Here is a 19,007-nt window from a genome sequence, read left to right as displayed (position 1 = left end):
CACTTCATGCTGCAGTTTCGGTGTTTAGTCTGTTGTTTAAAGAGCATCATCAGCAAAAGTGTAGCACAAAAGGAAGAGTGATCCAAGAGTCCCATTCCTTGCAAGAGATAGTTTTATGAGGAAGAGTACACAGTAATATGCGCATTGCGGTCATGTCTTGCAATCAAAAGCAATGGTCAATACTTTGCTATTTTTCCTCTTGCTCAAAAGTCAGAGACATGCCTCCAAATACTAAAATAGACCAAATGACTAAATCATGCTAACTTTCAAATCTTTTATGTCGCACAACTGAGAGCCTAGTGTATCGCTATTACAGCGTCAGCAACCCAGGTTCAATTCTGCCGTTGTCTGTAAGGAGTTTGTACGTTCTCCCTGTGTCTGCGTGGGTTTCCTCCAGTTTCCTCCCACATTCTAAAAAGACGTACAAGTTAGGAGCTGTGGGCATGCTATGTCGGTGCTGTACGAGTGGCGACACTTGCGGACTGCCCCCAGCACATTCTCAGTAACGCAAAAAGAACCATTTTACTGTGTGTTTTGATGTACATGTGACCAATAAATAAATATCTTATCTCTCACTTCTGGGTCAGAAGGCCATGGGATAAAGTCCTATTTCAGAGACACAAGCAGAGAACTTCATGTGAGTGCAAAATTCAGTGCAGCACTAAGGGACGTCTCGAGGACATGAAAGGTGCAGGACTTGCTGCTTTCTTTAAAGTGCATTCTATAATGGCTTTATTCCACCATCACACTTCCTCTGTTATCTTGAGTGCAAGTTACAGCATACATCCAACTCAAAGCAGAAAGGTAGTCTACAAGTTATCCACTTAACACAGCTCCACTTGGCTGTATTGTCTACTTTATAACTGCACAATTCACTTAACCAGATAGACAGCCACGCATAACTGCTGTAAAATGCACAAACCGGTTATCGTGATACTACTATTAAGACTCAGATACAATTTCAGTACAGCTACAGGGATAGCAAAATTGAAAGCAGCATTCTCAGGATTTCTATTTGAAGATCAGCTTTAAAAATGAGAACAATGTTATCAAGTTTGCAGCTTTCCAACCTTCACAATATAATGCAGTTGACTTCTTTTTTTTCCTGATTTCTATCTAGCTAAAGGGATATCCTCTAACAATTCTTTTTTATTTGCTTTAGTGTTCTCCAACGCAGTTTTCAAGAACTGTTGTACTCGGGCATTTTGTTTGCTCCTTAAGAGGATAACATCCTGTCCTTTTACTGAAGTGAAAAGTGTGGTACAAACACATTATTCAGGAGGGTTTCAATATTCTGCCCCCTTGAGGTACTGATTGCTGCATCTCAGGTTCACAGTTGTTGACTGCAATGCAGGTCCACACTTGAGAGGTCTTTCTTCAGTCTACATAGCAGAAGGTTACTTAATCACAGGGGCCACCAAAGCTGAGCACAATTCTTGACACTGGATGTTTTCCAGCATGGATCACTGAATAGTGATACAGAGTCAATCTTGGCTGAGTTCTTTCCAACGAAGGTCAAGAGCAGTGAAGCTAATTGGGATGCCCCTACAATGTTCAACTCACTCTGTAATGTATTAGCATCATGTTGGTCAGTCATCAAGTCAACAGGGGTAATCCTTGGCTGTGACTTTATCTGTTATATACTTGCACAGCTGTCTATGATCTGCTTCAGTTACCGCAGAAGCCCAGCATCCTATATTGGCAGTTACGTGATGCTGTGCACTCAGGTCACAAGTCACATTTACATTAAGAACACAGCAGGTAGAAACAGGAGTTGGCCATTTGGCCCCTCATGCCTGCTTCACCATTCAATAAGATCAAGGCTGATCTTTTACCTCAGTGCCATTTTCCTGCATTACCTCCATATCCCCCAATTTCCTTAATACCAAAAAAAACTATCACAGTTATCTAAATTCTCTTGATTTTAGATGATTGATCTGATCCAAGTGCTTAAATGGTGAAGACATTTGAGAGATTGGATGCAGAGAAACTGCTTCCTTTGCCAGAACAAGAGAGCACATTCTTAAAATTAAAGCCAGGCCATTCAGCAGTGAAATCAGAAGTGCTTTTCCATACTAGAAGTGGAAACATTGAATTCTCTCCTCCAAAAAGCTGTGGATGCTGGGCATTCAATCTTTCAAGGCAAGATTGGCAGGAATGTGTAATGAAGTCCAATAAAATGAAGTTGAGGTAAAGATCGGCCACATTCTCATCAGGCTGGAGGGATTGGATGACCTACTGCAGTTCCAATTTGCCAGGCTCAAAGGGCTGAGCCTAATTAGCTTCACTGCTCTTGACCTTTTATTTTATTCATTTTCAGGATCTGGGTGCCACTGAGAAAGCCAGCATTTATTGCTCATCCCTAATTGAGAAGGTGGCAGAGAGACACCTCCTTGAACCACTGCAGTCTTCTGATGAAGGTACTCCCACTGAGCTGCTGGGGGAAGGAGTTGCAGGATTTAGACCCAGCAACAATGAAGGAACGGTGATATATCTTTAAAGTCAGGATGATGTGTGGCTTGGAGGGGAACCTGCAGGTGCTGGTGTTTCCATATGCATGCTGACCTCGTCCTTCTTGGTGGTAGAGGTTGAAGGCTTGGAAGGTGTTGTTAGAACTGCAGGAAACTTTGTTGATGGGACATGCAATAGCCACAGTGGTGGAGGGAGTTAACATCTAGGGAGGTGGTGTGGCTCCAGTCAAGTGGGTTGCTTTTCGTGGATGACGTTGAGCTTCTTGAGAGTCACTGGAGCAGCATTCAGGCATGTATTTCATCATGGTCCTGACTTGCATCTTGCAGATGGCAGGAAGGCATTGGGCGTCTCAGAAGGTCACCTCTTAACTTGCTCCTGTAGCCATAGTGTTTGGTCCAGTTGTGCTTCTGGTGAATAGTGACCCCTCAGGATGTTGATGGTGGGGGGACTCGGCAATGGTAATGCCATTGAAGGTTGAGGTGAGGTGTTTTAGACTCGCTCTTATTGGAGATGGTCATTTGTCTGGCACTTTTGTGGCACTAATGTTACTTGTGGCTCATCAGCCCGTGCCCAAATGTCATCTAGGTCCTGCTGCATGCAGGCATGAGCTGTTTCATTTGCTGAGTTGCAAGTGGGCTCCTCCTTCACCTGTGCAAAGCATTCGTGAACTTCATCTCCTGGCTGGAAAAGAAACCTCTGAACAGATATTGCTCTTTCTGAAAGCATACACCCAAACCTACCAAAATTCAATGAAGTTATGGTAGGTACACATCAGAACTAACACTCACAGAGCTTCAGGACAGTAATCAAATCAGTTCTGAAATCCACAGGAATATTATTTTTGAAGCAGTTTAACAATGAATAGTTGATGATAAAACTGCTCCCTTATAACAAGAAATGGGAAAAATCTATTAAGGTCAAATCACTATTTCCAAATTCCATTTTTATTCATTATTAGTTGTGCTGATCACTTTTGTACTGAGACTGTGTTTATACTTCAGAATCCGGTAGCTTTGATCAAAGTGCAGTTGGAGAGCCGAGCAGCTCTGGTCAGTACTGATTGATACTTTAAATAGCCATGCACCCCAGTGATTAACTAGTTTAACTGATTAGCATTAAGCAGCATTAGCCTCAGGCTGCCTGTTTGGGACTGAATGAATGGAATGATAAAAATGGTGACGATAAGAGTTGCTAACATTAACAATTCGGACGTTAACATAAACTGTAAGGGTGAGGAGCTGATCTGTTGGAACTTAATGTACCTGAAACTGCTTTTGAGTCAAAACCTCTGAGAGATTTGTACCACAGGCCATTTCCTCCCACCAGTTCCATCGTTTTTTTGGACTTAAAAAATAAAGCAAATGTCTGATTCACTTCCAATTTTCTCCCATTACTGCCTTTGAGATGGCAGTGACTCAAGTACTGAGAATGACACACATGTACTTGCCTTTGCTTCTGCTTGACCTCTTACAACAGTATAAGAAGATCAGAATCTCATAATGTGGAAAACATTTGCACACGTAGTTTCTTCACTACGTCGTCCAGATGCAATATTAAACTGCTCTCTTAGGCAGATGAAAAAGATCATGTGAAGGAGAGCAATGGAGTTATCCAGAGTATTTTGGGCCAACGCTTAAAACTCAACAACCTCACTGAAACAGATAATCTGGTCAATATGCGCACAAATTGGCTGCTGTGCTTCCTAGATTACAAGAGTGATCACAATTCAAACAAAAAATTAATTGCCTGTAGAGAGATTTGGGAAGACTTGAAAAGTAGTATGAAGTTAGGTGCCGCTTTTTTTTTTGAGGGGAATTAAGGCTTCAAATCCAGTCCAGATCCCTAAAGGAATCTCTGTAAAATAGCGATTGTATTCAACTTCTCTGCATTGATATCTTGCAATGTTGCAATAATATTCACATTTATGTCCCAAGAGCCATCACTGACTGGGTCATGAATTGATGACTCTCCATGGGTAAATAATCCAAACTATATCATTCACCTTGTTTCTACCCTAATCTTTAGTAACACTGCGAAGTAGAGACACTTATAATGAACTTCATATGTTAGGTTTAAGCAAAAGTGAAAACAAAGGGGTCAACTACCTGGGATTAACTTTCACTTCAGAAATATAACAGATTCTTCCACACAAAAACTAGAATATTCTACTTAATATAAAACATTTATACAATATGAATACAGAAACTTAATTACTGAATGAACACATTATAGGTCCGTTTTTTGCACTGCAAACAGATGGTACCCCTAATGTTAATTCTTTCATGGAAATACATCGCTGTTCACTTCATTGTCACTGGGTCGAAACCCTGGAACTCCTGCAACAGCATCGTGGGAGCACCTTCACCAGAGGGACTGCAGTGGGTCAAGGTGGTGGCTCACCCCCACCTTCTCAAAGAGCAGTTAGGGATGGGCAGTAAGTGCTGGCCTTGCCAGCAATGCATTCAGCACAACCAGTCCACATCAGCATTTACCTTCACCAGCAACCGGTTATCCTTACATTTACCTGCCCTCTTTCTCTGCATCAACTTTTCCTAACTCAGAATTCAGAGGTCTGTAATACTAGCGTACAAGGCCTTTTGAAACATTTTGAGCTCCAACGATATTGATGTCCTTCCTTCTTTACTTCAACCCTCTTTACAGCCTGCATTCTCAATCAGCAAAACCCTAATCACTACAGTTTACCAACAGTATGAACACTTTGCACTAAAATGGACTTTGTTTTTGTTTTGTTCTAATTGTGTTCTTTGTAAAAATTGTGTATCATTTATGTTTGTTTTTCTTGTGAATACTACTTATCTGATGCTATGTGCCTATGCTGTTGCAAATAAGTTTTCACTGCACCTGTGCCCACATGTACTTGTGCATGTGACAATAAACTCGACTTTGACTTTAACATTGTCCTTCCACCAACCTTAAGCACGTTACAATTTATATTTTTCTTCTCCAGTGTGCAGCTAAGTCTTTGTTAATGATTTAACTGCAAATTTTCTCATCAAATAATGCATCTATTTCAGTTTTTCTTCATGCATTGCTTAAGGTAAAAACTACACACGTGTGAACAGGGCAGCAAATTATTTAAAATAAAAGATTGGGACTCAATCTCTCTTCATTGCCTTTGAAATAACATAACACAATTATTTCTGGAAATGCTAAAGCATATTTCTACTCTGTTAATCGATAGCAAAACTATTTTCACTTAAGTCTTCAGACTTTGGAATTAGAAAGTTAATAATGCTCGTGGTACTTCTCCTGCTTTATTTTGTCATTCATTAATCAGTGCACACATTAACTTCCCTCCCCGGTCACTTCACATCCTGTGGCTTCTATGAGAAGTTTTGCATGGGAGTCCTGAATGAAGCCCACAGCCAGGGCTCTCTGCATCGCACTTCCATTTGTAACACAGCCAGCTGCTGCAAGTGTTTACAAATGTTTCACTGGTAACTATGGGAACAAACAGAAAAACAATTATAGACTCCGAAAGATACACACGGGTGGGAACAGATTTCTCATTTCCTTTCCCTCAAGCACAGAAGCCTTGTCACAGACAAAACCATTGCAAAAGAATTCAAAAAGATTGGAAAACGAAGACCTCCAGCTTCCTGGCACACAGCAGACACAAGACACTCATTAACCTAGAAAAAGTTGCAGAAACCTTGAGGAGCTCCACTTGTTTCTTCTAATAACTGCTGACTCAATACATGTCACTTGAGTTTAGTCCTCCTTTGAGCTATAATTGTTCTGGACAGCAATACTGCCGTCTCCTTACCACTTCATTGAAGACCTTTCCCTAAGATCAGCATTAGTCCCAAAGGTCAGCACAATACGCCTAGTAAACGCAACACGGAATCAGATTTATATTTGGAAAAGACCAGGAACTGGGAAGGTTTTGTTATTTCCCTTCTTCGAATCCTCTGGGCTCAAAGAACATTTACATCTTTGGTATCTGGGTGTTGCTGAGAAGGTGGGGGGGGGGGGTGAGCCCTGTTGTTGAACCGCTGCAGTCCTTCTGGTGAAGGTGCTCCCACAGTGCTGTTGGGTAGAGAGGGAGTTCCAAGATTTAGACCCAGTGACAACCAAAGGCCAGCAATATATTTCCAGGAAAGAATTAAAGCTTAAACTGTCCCATTTATTTCCAGTGATTTAAATAATGAAATTGCTGGCATCAACATGGTAATAATGTGTTATGTGAAATAAAATATTCTTATTTGATATTTTATTTATATAATTGTGCTATCTTTAGAAATAGCACTGCAGCACCAGAAAGGGTTTAGACATATAGCACCATAATGTTAAAAGACAGGAACAGAATTGGTATAAAAATGATATGTGGTTTTATTGATGGGCTTAAGTGCAAATCACTGAAGGAAGAAATAAGATGCACAGCCCTTCCATTTACTGGAATAGTAAAAGGAAGGAGACAGACAAAACAGTCAGTTTGAACAAGAAAATTGAGCTTCATTCCTAGAAGCAGGGTTGGATGCTATGATATAGGAAATCAGGCTCCCCACCCCTATAGTTGAATTTCGGTGAGAAAAGTTATGAAGAGAAAAGGTCAGCCCATGAAAGGCATTTGGTTATTATTTTTCTTGGAGGAAGGAAATGACATTCAATGAAAAAAAATTAGGTATCCTTTGACTCTGTAGATTCTCAACTGGAACAATAAAGCAGTTTAACAATTTATATTTAGCCTTGTCTCACTGAAGTGTTTTCAGTTAGCCTTCAGAACCATGCATAATAACATTATCAGATTACAAGGTGTTTCTATTGTTACACCCCCATATAATTCTATAGTTTAAATAGATATTAAGTAGTACGGATGGAGACCTGAGCACAAGGTGGTGGGAGTACTTATGGGAGTGTCACTGTACTTGAAAGAACAAGTCAGCCAGAGCTGTAACTAACAGTTAAAGTCCTCTGTTGCTACAGTATATAACCTAAACTGCCATCCTTTGAATGAGGCATTACACTGGTTGTTTGTTTGGACATAAAAGGTCTTTTGGCGCTATTAGAAGAGTTCTCCCATTGTCCAGGTCAACATTCCACCCTCAATTAACACCACCAAACACAGACCAATAGATCATTGATCTCACTGGATTTTGAGGGACTTTGCTGTGCACAAAATGGCTGCACGGCAAAGTAATTTGTTGCTAATAAAGGCCTGAGATGTTTGAAGGGAAGGAGAAGCTGTGTAAATGTCATCATTTTTCTGCGTTTCCCATTTCTTCTTTCTGATTAGATTCATCATACATTTTCTACAATAAGAATGTATTGATGAAAAAAAAGGAAGACTTGTACTGCTTTTCACAATTTCAGTACGTTCCCAATCATCTTACAACAAATGAGTACTTTTTGAGTGTAGTCACTGTTGTAAATTACACATAGTTAAGACCCCTCAATCAGCAATGAGATGAATAACCATATATCATGTTTCAATGGTGGACAGAAACATTGATCTGTACACTAAAGAGAACTCCCCTGCTTGTCTTTGAATAGTGCATGGGATCTTTTACATCCACCTGAAAGGTAATTCACAATTTTTTAACTCATTGGCGAAAGCGATACCAAATAAACCACGGCTGACAGTACTTGATATCACTGCTGTTCAGCTTATAGGATCTGCTTCTGACACCACTGTTCTCTCCCAGGCAGAAGCCTGTCCAGACAGGTTCAAACCATGGAGTTACAGGAACAATGGGAATGGATCTGGGAGGCAACAACTCATTTAATATCTTTGCAGAAAGGAAGTTTGAGATAGAATGGTAGTCTGCGGGAGTTTCTTTCCCCATGAGAGGGTGATGATGACGGATTTGTCGAGAGGGACAATACCCAAGGAGGGCAAACAGTTTAGAACACAGGAGTTAAGGAGGAAAGTTTCATGCTTAGTTTATTGTGAATATAGTTGAGAGCTGTTGGATCTCATACATGTGATGTGGTTGGGAGAAGGCACAAGTAAAGAAATTAGAGAACTATGCAGGATTAGAGACTGGGACGATGTTGAGGGAGGTGCTGGGGAGCTGTGAGGCTAAAACTTGGTTTGATTGTCAAGAGAAAGGGACGGATGCAATCAAGGCAGCTGAAGGCATAGTCCCGGGAAGGCAATGACATATTTAACAATTTTGGAGAGCAAAGGGGAATAGTGAAAGTATTTGCTGCTCAGTCCAGACATCTTGCGTAGGATGCTGGTGGTATGATGTAATTTCAAAAATGTGAAAGGAAATTAAAAGAATTATTGCACTTTTTTTAAAAAAAAGCCTGGTCTGATTTGAATCCCAGGAGAGTGAAGGGTTAAAAAAAAACCTATACCTTCAGCATCTGGTCTTATTGCCAATGAGGGTTTCATTGCTTGCTTCAGAACATGAGAGTGCTGTTTCTTCACACTGACTCCAGATGCAAGTTACTTTCTCTTGGCATCTGCAGTACACTTCTTCCAATCCTTCGCAAGCACAGATTAATACTTCCTAAACCCTAAGTCCGCCACCGACTCCCTAAAGTAACTTCAATGGAGCCCCAATGAGATTTTGTGTCCCATGTTGCCAGCATCTATTTTATCTCATACATCAACCTCAACTGCTAACGTCCTAGTTTCTACCCCTGCTGCAAAGCCTGCTCCTCCTGTTCGCAGTAACCACCTTTGAGACTAACACTTTTTACTGAATATCCTCAGCAAAGATGAGACATACATCCTAATGCATCATTGTAAGAGTGGTACAGAGATACTGGGAGACAATTAGGAGATAGAAGTAGGGAGAAGCCTAAGAGGTAATGCCTGCAGCACAATGGCTCAGTTGGTAGCTGAAGTCAGAACACTTTAGGTTGAAATACTATTTCAGTGACTTGAATAATAAATCTAGGGTGACACACCAGTCAGTACTGAAGGAGTGCCGCATTGTTGGAGATGCCATCTTCCAGATGAGGCGTTAAATCTTTTACATCCACCTGCTTTCTAAAGTGGATGTACAAGATTTTCACAGCACTATTTTATGGAAGTTATAGAGTGTCAGAGAGATACAGCACAGGTCCTTCAGTCCACCAAGTCTACAATGACCATCAAGCTTTTTACACTAATCCTACATTAATCCCATTCCTTTATATTCTCCCCACATTCTTATAATCTTCCCCAGATTCTACTACTCACCAACACACTAGGGACAATTAACCTACCAACCCGCGTGTCTTTGTGATGTGGGAGGAAACTGGAGCACCCAGGGCAAACCCACACAGTCACAGGGAGAATGTGGAAACTCCACACAGACAGTGCCAGAGGTCGGGATTGAACCCAGCTCACTGGCGCTATGAGGCAGCAGCTCTACTGGTTGCATCACTGTGCCGTCGTGTCCTCTCCGATGTCCAAAGGCCAATACTCATCTCTCAATCGAAGTCACAAAAAATTATCAGGCATCACCACTGCTATCTGTGGGGCTTGTTGTTTGCAAAATGTGTTTCCTAAATTACAACAGTGACTACACTTCAAAATTATTTCAATAGCTATAAAGCATTTTGAAGTTGTGCAAAGCACTTTGTATGTGAGGATGTTTCTTTTTATTTATATGAAAGCTGCAGAAAAATAGCTCACTCTGTAGAAATTTATGCCTTTTAATCATTCACTTGCACATCTTTTTGGTCTACAAAACAAAATCCGTCACCGCAGTTCTAGTGAAAGGTCATCTATCCAAATGCTAACTCTGCTTCTCTCTGCAGATTCTGCCTGCTCTACTGAATAAATATGGTATATTCCCTTCATATTTCAAACTTGTAATAATTGGTGTGGCAAAAAACTGACAAGTTTCTAAATTCCCTGCACCATTCACTGCAAAGTAAATTTGTTGTAATTGCAACATCTGGACAACAGGTGATGCTATGGAGCTCTAAGGATTCTGCCATAAGCTTGATTCTCACCAACTGATTATTTTCATTCTGAAAAGCCAACACTGAACTTCTACACTTACTGTTTTGTGTTTTTAATGTTGTACAATTTCCTTCCCTTTAGGTTTTGAAAATATTTTTTTTCACACTCGGCCGTCACCACTAATATGGCACCCTTCTTGGGCTCTAGACTGCCACTCTTTCTGTGCTGGCTTGAAGATGCTATTCAATAGTTACTGCCCTGATATAAATGATCTTTGCTCCCTCATTAGTCTCCTATAACGCTCCCCTATACTTTTAAGCAGCTAATGTGGTTCCTACTGACAAAAAAAATTGCTCTGTATTTCAGACAATGACCACACCAGACTATATCTACTCCTGCTGTTTCATTAAGGTACATGGGTACTTACACACCTCAGTTCCAAAGACATTGGACTCTGAATCAATCCTGCTAAAACCAACCCCAACAAAACAAATCAATCTGCTTCTAAAACCCAAACCTTGCAAAGCACCTGCCAGATTTCCTTTTGAAAAGTTATTTCCTCTTATCCCATTACAGGTTTGGTTGGTTTTTAAAACGTGCCTCAACACACAGTCCCTACCCCTGTGAGCCCTGTTCCAGTTTGTCACTGATTAAAAATCTCCCTTCTTTACCCATCTATCTCATTCTCCACAAACTTTCCCAATCTGCTCCATGCAGAAATAAACTAAGTTGTGCACTTTATTTTCCTGCGTTCATCCGCATTGTTCTTTTCCTCAGGTATCCTCTCATTACTATGTCCTTCTCCCACTTTCTTCATTTCCAACGCTCCCCAGCACAACACACCTTTTGTATATTCGAACACTGCATACCACTTCTCTGCTATATCATACATTAAAACTCTTCTCATTAACCTAACCCTTCATCAACTTTTCTGAAAATTTTCCTTATCCTCACCAATTGAACTCAATGCACCACATATAGATCCATTGACTTCAAACAACATTAGAACATTGTACAGAGCGCCCTGCAGCAGTTTAAACAGCAGAGGTAAACATTTGAGAAGAGAATGAGTCTATAATCATTATTAACGTAGCAATTCAAAGGAGCAAGAACCAGATACCATCCCAGACCTTATAACAGTTGTAGAGAATGGCTCAGACGCCCCAAAATGTTAGAAGTTTAGTTACGTACCTGCATGATAAGCCACTGATCCTCGACTCCAGCCAGGATGCCGATTTTTTGGGTAATCCTAAAAGAGAAATGGAAAGTTATCAAATACTTTGTCAAAGAGTTTTCTCTGGGGTGAAGAGGCACTGCCTCTGGACATTAATGAACAAACACTGGGAGCTGCTCAACAACAAGAATGAATGGCAGAGAAACAAAGGACTGCAGATGCTTGAATCTGGATGAAAAAAAAACAAGATGCTGGAGGAACTCAGCAGGTCAGACAGCATCCATGGAGAAAAGCAGAAAGCAGATAGTCAACATTTTGGGTCAGGACCCTTCTTCAGTACTGGAAGAAGGGTCCTGACCCAAAACGTTTGACCGTCTGCTTTTCTCCACAGATGCTGTTTGACCTGCGAGAACGAATAGCATCCTTACAGATAGTTTTCTTGCGTGCAAAGAATTGGCTTATTTTAATCAGTCACAGAGTTATGGAGCTATACAGCACAGAAACAGGCCCTTGTGGCCCACTTCATCCATGCCGACTGAGATGCCTATCTACATTAATCCCATTTGCCTGCATTATGTCCATCATCCCTCCGCTCCTTTCCTATCCAAGTACCCGTCAAATGCCTATTAAACATTGTAACTGTACCTGCCTCTACATCTCCATAGACAGCTCGTTCCAGATAACCACCACCCACTGTGTGAAAAAACTTATCCCTCAGATCTCCTTAAAAATTTCCCCTCTAGTTTTAGGCTCCCCCACCTAGGAAAAAGATTGAGATCACCTACCCTATCTATGCCCTCAATCTTATAAAACCTCTATAAGATCACTTCTTAGCCTCCTGCGCTCCAGTAATAACATACCCAGCCTATCCAATGACTCCATTCCAGGCAACATCCTGGTGAATCTCTTCTGCACTCTCTCTATAGCTACCACATCCTTCCTGTAGTGTGGTGACCAGAACTGTCACAATACTCTTAGTTCATTATTTGTGCTAAGCTGAATAATTTTACTCCTGCAGCATGATCTACTTTCTATTTTCAGGTATACACAATGACACCTATCTTTCTGTCCTTGGCAAATTTGGATCTATGGTTTTCTGTTTCATTGTATACGTCATGTAAAAATACAGTTAATAGTTCAGTAAACAATTTCTTATGAGGAACTGATCATGCGTCTTCTGGAGACAGCACAAATTACTCTCAGTACAGGCATATAGCACTGGCTTGATGCAGAGTACAACTTTTCTCCACTAAGGCCAGGACAGTATAGGTTAGATATAGAGTGAAACTCCCTCTATGTTGTCCCATCAAACACACTCAGGACAGGGGCATCATAGGTTAGATACAGAGTAAAGCTGCATCTATACAATTCCCTTCACATGTTCCAGGGACAGCACGATTTGGATACAGGATCCCTCCACACTGTCCTGCCTCACATTCCTCAGGAAGGGATACCACAAGTTAGATACAGAGTAAAGCTCCCTCTGTACTGTTCCATCTATCATTCCAAAGGTACGCGCAGTAGAGGTTGAGCACAAGGTCAAATTTCTGTACTCTGTCCAAATCCCAGAAGAGCACTTGCCATTCTCCCAGGTATTAGCATGACAGTTTTCCATTACCCCGTCACCACTCTGTGGCCTGAGTTGATGCCATACGAGTGGTACAGTAAATCTTTCCACAGGACCATTTATCCGCTGTGCTGTTCCTTTTACCTTCCGAAATCTTGAATAAAGATTTAATTTCAAGGCCTCAACTTGCCCCATAAGCCTGGGCTTCAACAATTATTTTTAAACTGGCAGCAACTGAGCAAAAATTCGAACCAATCTGGTGTATTCTGATTAGTTTCCAGATTTTTAGCTTGCAAAGTGTATCAACGTACCCAGAGGGTGAAGAGACCTGTGCTGCAATGCTTCAAAATATCTTTGCTTTTCCCCACAGACTGAGCAGACTGGAAATTGAATTATCAGAGCTTAAGAAAGGTGATTGAGAGTGCTGAGGCAGGGAATTATAGAGCAATTAGCCCAACATCTATTGTCAGGAATCATGCTGGTCTATAATTAGCAAAAGTGTGACTGTATGCTTTGGAAATTTTCAATGATCTGCGGCAGTCAGTGATAGTTTAAGAGGGTCATGCCTGGATGAAATAATTTGAAGAAATAACTAAAGTACTGGCCTGGGAAAGTCTATGGACATTATTTATGTAGATCTTCAGAAGACATATGATCAAGTTCCTCATAAGAAATTGTTTGCTGAACTATTCACTGCATTTTTACATGACATACACAATGGAACAGAAAACCATAGATCCAAATTTGCCAAGGACAGAAAGATAGGTGTCATTGTGTGTGGTGTAGATAGAAGCATTAAATTACTAGATATTAATAGATTAAGCAAATAGGCACACCTGTGACAAGTAGAAATCAATCTAGGCAAATGGGAGGTCAACTACTTTGGACATGAAAAGGATAGAACAGAGCATTTTCTAAATGATGAAGAGCTGGAAGCAGAGGCGGTCTAAAGAGATTAAAGAGATTTAGAAAGCTTCTACATTGATTAAAATGTCATGGAGAGGTACAAAAACAATCAGAAAGGGGAATGAAATGCTCACCTTTGGATTTAGCAGATTAGAGTACAGGGAACAGATGCTAATGTAACAGCTATACAAAGCCCAGGTAAGACCACACCTGGAGTATTGAGAGCAGTTCTGGGTACCATATGTTAGGAAGGATAAATTGGCCCTGGAGGGATTGCAGCATTAGGTTACCAGAATGATACATGGGCTGCAGGGATTAAATTCTGAGGAGAGATTACACTACATAAAGTTGCATATTAAAAGGGAACTGATGGATAGACTGGGATAAACTATTTCCAATGGTTGGGGAATATAGGACTAGGGGACAGTCTAAAATGAGGGTCAAGCCCTTCAGGAACAAAAGTTAGGAACACTGACATGCAAAGGATGGTACAAGCTTGGAATAGTCTTTCACAATGGCATTTGATGCTAGATCAATTGTTGATTTTATCTGAGACTAATATATTGTTGATAAAAACCACTATGATGCTGGAGGAACTCAGCAGGCCAGGCAGCATCTGTGGGAAAAAAGCAGGCTGTCAACGTTTCGGGCCAGGACCCTTCTTCAGGACTGAAGATAGGAAAAAGGGGAAGCCTAGTATATAGGAGGGAAAAGCAGAGCAGTGATAGGTGGACAAAAGAGGGGAGGTGGGGTGGGCACAAGGTAGTGATAGGTAAATGCAGGTAAGAGACAGTGAAAGGCAGGTGTGGGGGAGCAGGGATATTATTGATAATCAAAGGTATAAACGGATTTGGGAAAAAGTTGGGACAAGATTGAGATAAAGTGCAGATCTGCCATGATCTCATTGGATGATGCAACAACTTTGAGGGGCTTAAGAGCCTATGTTCCTAAGTTTTCATTTCAAATGATGACATTTAAATTCATTAATAATTGCTCCTTTTCCATTATGAGACAACACCCGTGATTACAGCAGCTGTGGTTTCTTTGTTGACTGTTCAAAATCAAAACAGACTGACATTAATTAAAGACACTCCCCCTCTATTAAGTTTTTTTTTAAAAAGCTTCTGAGCCACTTTTGAGGTTTCAGAAAGGAAAAAAATACTGGCCCTTTCATAGCTCCTTTCAAAATCTCAGGACATCCCAAAGCCTTTTTACAGCCAATGAAGTACTATTTAAAGTGCGCTCACATTGCTGTTATAGTAAACATGGCAACCAATTTGCATTCTATAAGCAACCATGATAATAACATGATAATGCCTAGATTATGTTTAAATGATGTTGGTCGAAGGATAAATATTGGCTTGGACACCAACTCCTCCACCTTTCTTCAAAACAGTGTCACTGGATCTTTAACGTGCACCTGAGAGAGCAAAGGGGTCTCAATTTGACAGTTCACTCAAATGATGAATGAATTGTGTGTTGGTCTGTGTAAACGCACGTTGCTAAGGACTGCAATGGATGATAATTTGTCTAAAAGGGCACAAAAGGATATGCGCAGGAAGCACACAGGTCACAATTTTTCATTTATCAATTCAGCTGGTAACAGGAGCATAGAAAACAGAATGTTGACCCTTAATGAAGGCAGTAATGTGAGAACTGGAAGTGGCTGTCTATGCTGCAAGGTATCTCCACTGTAAAAGGTTCTGGGGATGTCGAAGCTAAGTTGTGTATGTTTATACCTCCCTATGCACATCCCATCAGACTGCTTTCCTCCCTAATGGTATAAAGGGGCTCACTGTGCTTCTGCAAGCTTTTAGAACCTGCTCTCTCCTTAAGCTGCCAGACCCTGACCTACCATGCTCCGAAGTCCAATCATGACCCAGTCTTCTCCTGCACTCCAAACTCTTTCAAGACTCAAACTCCTCAGCGGTGTTCCCAGTGGTGTCTGATCCCAGTATAGATCGGTAAAGATAGGAGTAATGGACAAGCATAACTGGATCCATGCAGTTGATTTAGAAAACCCAAGGATGTGTATGTTGGGAAGACAAGGAGGATGGCACTAGATTAATTCAGGCTAGTGGTGCCAAGGAGATGAGAAAGGATTTCAGTGAGAGAACAGCTCAAGTTTGCGATAGATACAGCTATTATTGGAGAGGTAGGTATAAAGCAATTGGTACTGGATAATATGCAAAATTTCACTCTCAGCCTTGTCAAGTTGGACGGCAAGGGTTTCCTAGCACCTGATGTGGTTAGGAAAGTTGAAGATTTAGTAACTTTGATGTCATCACCAAGAAACAGCAAATTTATGAGGAACTGAAGCCAACTCATCTCCAGAAAAGGGGTCTCTTCCCACTCCAACATTCAGCTTTTGAGAGGGTAACTCAAAGCTAAATGTTGGAGTGGGAAGAGACCCCTTTCTGGAGATGCATTGGCTGCATTTGGATAAGTAAGAGTGGGACAAAGCAAGGGATATTCCACTTAACTGATTAGTTAAGACATGGTCATAGAATTATATAGCAGAGTCATGGAAGAATTTGAAGACAATGTTTTGGAAGAACTGAGTGGGAGGTATGACACATTTGATGAATTTGATAGGGAAAAGATAGAGGTTAAACACATTTTGCTAAACAGAGAGCTTACTTTGAGCTTCTTGGAAGGACTGTGGTTTCACTAGTGAGAAGGACAGTATCCAGCGGAAAGGGTTTGTTGGGACTGGTTGATGAGGGGCTGGGGGAGGAACGCATTGAGAAATCACAATGCTGTGGATAAATCAGGGCAATGGGTGTAAGGTGCAAAGGCAGCCGATTAGATGGTCTCAACCTTCTAAGTAAAGAAATCCATGAGATAAATCTTCTCACTGGTCACCAAGGTAAAGGGAGCAGGAGAAAAAGATTTGAAGAGCTATCAATCATAAAGAGGAGGTTAGACTGGCCTTTGCTCTCCAACACGATCGTTAAGATTTTGGTGGCAGAGATTGCAAAACTTGACATCGTTGAGCCAAATGTAACCGTGAACAACACGACCAATTGCACAACACGTATTTGGGTTTGTGGCCACCTGACTTGAGAACATGAGGATGAGGACTGTGCTGGGTAAATGGCAGGCAAGCAAGAGAATGGGACACTTACTGGAAATCAGGTGACGAAATGGTTGAAATGATAGATACAATAAAGCAGTCATGGTTGGTGTTGTCACATTCAGTGGACTTGAACCCAGAACAGTGGAGAGGGGATGGCAGGTGAGGCATTGTGCTTCAGAAGGGGGAATAGGTAGGTGGGGAGAAGGTGGTGGAGGGTAAACAGATGGACTGGATTTGGAGAAGGGTGAATGGCAAATGGAGAGGAGGAAATAACAGGACAGGGCTCAGAAATGGCTCAAGTCTGATATGACAACGGGAATTCACACAGAAATGAGCACAATGGGAATCCTAACATTGTCTACATTGTCACAGAGAGCTAGGTATCACAAGGAAGCCAGGGTAATATATGAGGATTTATCTTGAGAGGGAGGGTAGAAAATTCTAGGCAGGAGATAATGGCGAATTGGCATCTGGTTTCTTTGTAGGAAAAGCATACAAAATAACAATAGTTCTTTTTAAACCTAAAAAACAACTTCACTCTATTGGGTTAGAGGTTCTTAAATCAGAAAAACTCACTCCTCTATAAAATTAACTGAATTACTTAATTTCTGACGGTTTCCATGGTATGGTCTGCTGGATAGGTACTAGCTTTTTATGGACTGTAGGATAATATTAATCCCAGCACCATCAATAGCTGCGAAGGGCACAGAAATGTACTATTCTACCTCTCTGAGATTTAAATACGCAACTCCACAGATGAAACACACATTTGACCTTCTACAACAATGCATTGGTTTTTCTTTTGGATAACAATAAACTTCAGAAGATGACTAATCATAAAATTAGCTGTCTGAGATGAATTAAATAAACTGAACAGAAAGCGTTTCTTAGCAGAGAGAGAGCAAACATCCCACAGTCCACAAGTTATTATAGCTCCTTATGCCTTAAACTGAATTCCTCTGCCTAATCATAGTGCTGGCATATTGCCCAAATTCATTTCCACTGGTAATCAGAGTATCATTAGAGGCACCTGTGGAATCAACTACATCCTGAGCAAACATCCCTTCCTCACAAAGTAGAAATGGCCACTGCCTAACAACTTATTCTTTTCCACCTTCATTGATCACTCCAGGGTGCTGGCTTTTACCATGCCCTTGCATAAGTTGCCAAAATGAACATCCTTCATGTGCAACTCTAAACAGGGGATCTGACGATAGTAGAGTCAGAGCAGAGTTCAAAGCCATTTCCACCAAGGACAATTCAAGATGCTTACAGAACTTTGGGGCTTGAAGTCTTGAATTTCCCCCACAACGTGGTTTTGGGGGTATGAGATTTGGTACTCGAGCAGTGGAGAGGATGGAGAAACGAGCTGATATTCTTGGGGGTTCAGGGCACATTGCCCCTGGAAGAGTCAAAAACTGTTCTGTAAAATGGAATATTCATCCTTTCTACCCAAAGATCTGCATTTACTTTTGCCAGGACTTAACTTGCATATTGTATTTAGACAAGGATCTCATTCATCCATTACTGATGTGACACGACCTCAAGTCTGTGTTGTATGCAATCAAGAGAAACATTGTTTGTAATGAAACAGAATGAACATTTATAGATGTTCTGTCACTACATCACGTTACTGTTTCTGATCAGTTTCAGAATATAACAGACGTTTTGATAGACAATGTCAGCCAAAGCACTGAGCACATAGTGCTGTTAGTTCAACCACTGAATGTAAATTTTAGCACTTCAATAAAATTATTTTCATTCACTCATGGATTACAAAACATCTTGAAACAAATTTATAGAAGTTATTGGTCCGCATTGTCAGACTGCTTTTCCAACATCTTGCCCTCAATGAGCTGCACTTTTCTCCAAATATCTGGAAGACTGCAATTAATATCTTTAGACCCTAACACAAACTTTGATCCCTAATCATTGACTCCGT

The 19,007-nt window shown here is 40.9% G+C and overlaps 1 protein-coding gene across 2 annotated transcripts in view; it reads right to left on the bottom strand.

Moving 5' to 3' along the window:
* spryd3 (SPRY domain containing 3) overlaps positions 1 to 19,007 on the bottom strand; it is a 167,166-nt gene that overhangs the window by 23,007 nt on the left and 125,152 nt on the right. For both annotated transcript variants that reach the window (XM_052009724.1, XM_052009723.1), the window contains exon 8: positions 11,531 to 11,588. In XM_052009724.1, coding sequence (XP_051865684.1) covers positions 11,531 to 11,588 — 58 coding nt within the window. The remainder of the gene's footprint in view (positions 1 to 11,530; positions 11,589 to 19,007) is intronic.

This window comes from Pristis pectinata, chromosome X (genome assembly GCF_009764475.1).
Source record: "Pristis pectinata isolate sPriPec2 chromosome X, sPriPec2.1.pri, whole genome shotgun sequence".
In the NCBI taxonomy this organism is placed as follows: Eukaryota; Metazoa; Chordata; class Chondrichthyes; order Rhinopristiformes; family Pristidae; genus Pristis; species Pristis pectinata.
Note: the sequence above shows the minus strand (reverse complement) of the source record. Positions and strands in the feature narration are given on the sequence as shown.